Source organism: Etheostoma spectabile, chromosome 23 (assembly GCF_008692095.1).
Source record: "Etheostoma spectabile isolate EspeVRDwgs_2016 chromosome 23, UIUC_Espe_1.0, whole genome shotgun sequence".
NCBI classification, from domain to species: Eukaryota; Metazoa; Chordata; class Actinopteri; order Perciformes; family Percidae; genus Etheostoma; species Etheostoma spectabile.
In genome coordinates, this window is record NC_045755.1 from 18,940,674 (window position 1) to 18,942,725 (window position 2,052).

The window sequence follows — 2,052 nt, forward strand, 5'->3', positions numbered from 1 at the left end:
AAATCTTATTGTGTAAATATTTTGTGAAAGCACCAATAGTCAACACTACAATATTGTGTCGATATCGAGGTATTTGGTTTAAAAATATCGTGATATTTGATTTTCTCCATATCCCCCCCCCAGCTCTACTTCTATGTTACGATTACATGTAGATTAAAGGCGTGTGGCTGTGCCCCACAGTGAGGGCTAACGGTTAGAGACATCCAGCGGTTCAGAGAGACAGCTATGGCAGAGGAGACCTAATGGTTAAAGATCAGCTGCAGCGTTCAATGCGCCACGCCTCCCCCGGCTCGGCACCTGGTTCTCCAACAGTCCGGCAGTTGCGCTGTTGCAGAGCAGTTTTCCAGACAGGACCGGGGCGGAAGAGGAAAAGAAGCCGGAGAAGCGAATAGTGGAGCGGAGGAAGAGAATGTGACAACTGCTGGATGCGGACAAGAGAGTGTGTGCGGCTGGCTACACTTGCCTTTGAGGGAGGCCCTTCTCGGCTCTTATTGCACCTGTCCCCCTCCGTCTCCGCGGCCAGGCGCAGTTTGGGCGAGAGCGATCCGCTCCTTTATCTACCAGGCAGGGCGCGCAGCGGCGGAGGCGCACACACACACACACACACGCGTGGCGAAACTGTACTCACACACATCCATACACAGCCAGGGCAGGCAGGCAACATGACTTCATCCTACAATCTGGAATTTCTGCCCGATATGATGGTGGAGAGCCGCCTGCTTGTTCCCGGAGACAGAATGTGAGTTAAACCCCCCCCCCCCCCCTTTCCAATCTCTTCCCTCTTGTGCACGTGTGATGTCTTGTGTTTTGTGTGATCTTTACTGTCCTGGAGGAAGAAAAGAAAAAAGAAAAAAGAAAAAAAAGAGAGGCAGCTGTCCGGGTGTGAAATGTTTGCTCCGCTGCTGGATATGTAGCCTAACTGGAATCGGGGGGTGGTGGTGGTGGTGGGTTGGGGGGGGGGGGGGTCACAATCAACGCTATAGCCGGCGTGGATGTATCTCTGTGTTTAATTGTGTTATAGTTAGGGCTTGTTGTTGTTAATATCCGTCGATAAATTGAAGGGGGATCGCCGGAGCGCCCCGGGGGCTGTTATCAGCGATAGACAGGACGGTGATGAATGAACGCCATTATGGGTGAATTATAGCTATACCGCCGTGAATAAACCTTGTCTTTATGAAGCTGTTATTATCAGCTGCATGTCGTCAGATTGTTGCAGGCTGCTGCAACCCGTCAGGTCGACTCTTTAGAGCAAATTTTTTATTTTTTAATAGTATTTTTATTTGTGGAGCATCGGCTTCTCGCTCCGTGGAATAGAGGAGGGGAAGTTGCTTTTATGTGCGGCAGCCGCCCTTTATAACGTCTCTGGGTCTCGGCGGGCTGGCAGCGGTGGGGCTCAGGACTGTGCAGCCGGCTATGGGAGCGCACCATGCTGAGACACCAGACCACAGAGTCGATCTCTCTATTCTCTCTGTTGGTTGAAGAAAAAGAAAAAAAAGCTCAGGGGTTAATCTCAGCCACATTATTCAACTCCACTAGAGGCGGGTTATTTTTTTTTTATTTTTTTTTTTTTGCGCCTTCACAGCATGTTATTTTCCACACTTTGGGCACTTGGATGAAATGCATCGGAAAGCGTTTTCCAAAAAAAAAAAGAGAGAAAAAAAAGCCTGAATAGGAGAGAGGGGAAGCAACACAGAGGCTCTGAGAACATACAGGAATGCGAGGACGACTCTTATCCCGTGTGTTTCAATTGGATTTGCTGTAATTCAGTTAAACTCCGGGATTTCTAGAGCAGGGACAAAGGGAGGTTTTCATTCCGACATCATGGTCATGCGTTTTTTTCTTCTTCTTCTTCTTCTCCACAGTGCATGTCCCACTTATGTCCCCTCAGCTCACGGAGCCCAGTTGTTGATGGATCATGTGTTCTCTTTTTCCCAGCAGAGGAAATATAGATGCACTGTTCTTCCTTTCATCTTCTTATGGAGGTGTTTTTTTCCTTATCACTGTAGGCCTACTGTATGTTAACTTGACATGGCATAAAAACGTGTGTGTGTG

General features: G+C 48.5%; 1 protein-coding gene across 21 annotated transcripts in view; it reads left to right on the top strand.

Annotated features, from left to right (window-relative positions):
- Positions 1-2,052, top strand: part of celf2 (cugbp, Elav-like family member 2) — a 234,019-nt gene that overhangs the window by 78,860 nt on the left and 153,107 nt on the right. For 2 of the 21 annotated variants that reach the window (XM_032505254.1, XM_032505251.1), the window contains exon 1: positions 328-739. The exons of 2 other annotated variants lie outside the window; for them this stretch is intronic. In XM_032505254.1, coding sequence (XP_032361145.1) covers positions 426-739 — 314 coding nt within the window. In that variant the 5' untranslated portion in view covers positions 328-425. Of the gene's footprint in view, positions 1-319; positions 740-2,052 lie in introns of those variants that run through there. 17 more of the 21 variants (XM_032505266.1, XM_032505260.1, XM_032505262.1 and 14 more) reach the window with 15 other exon arrangements.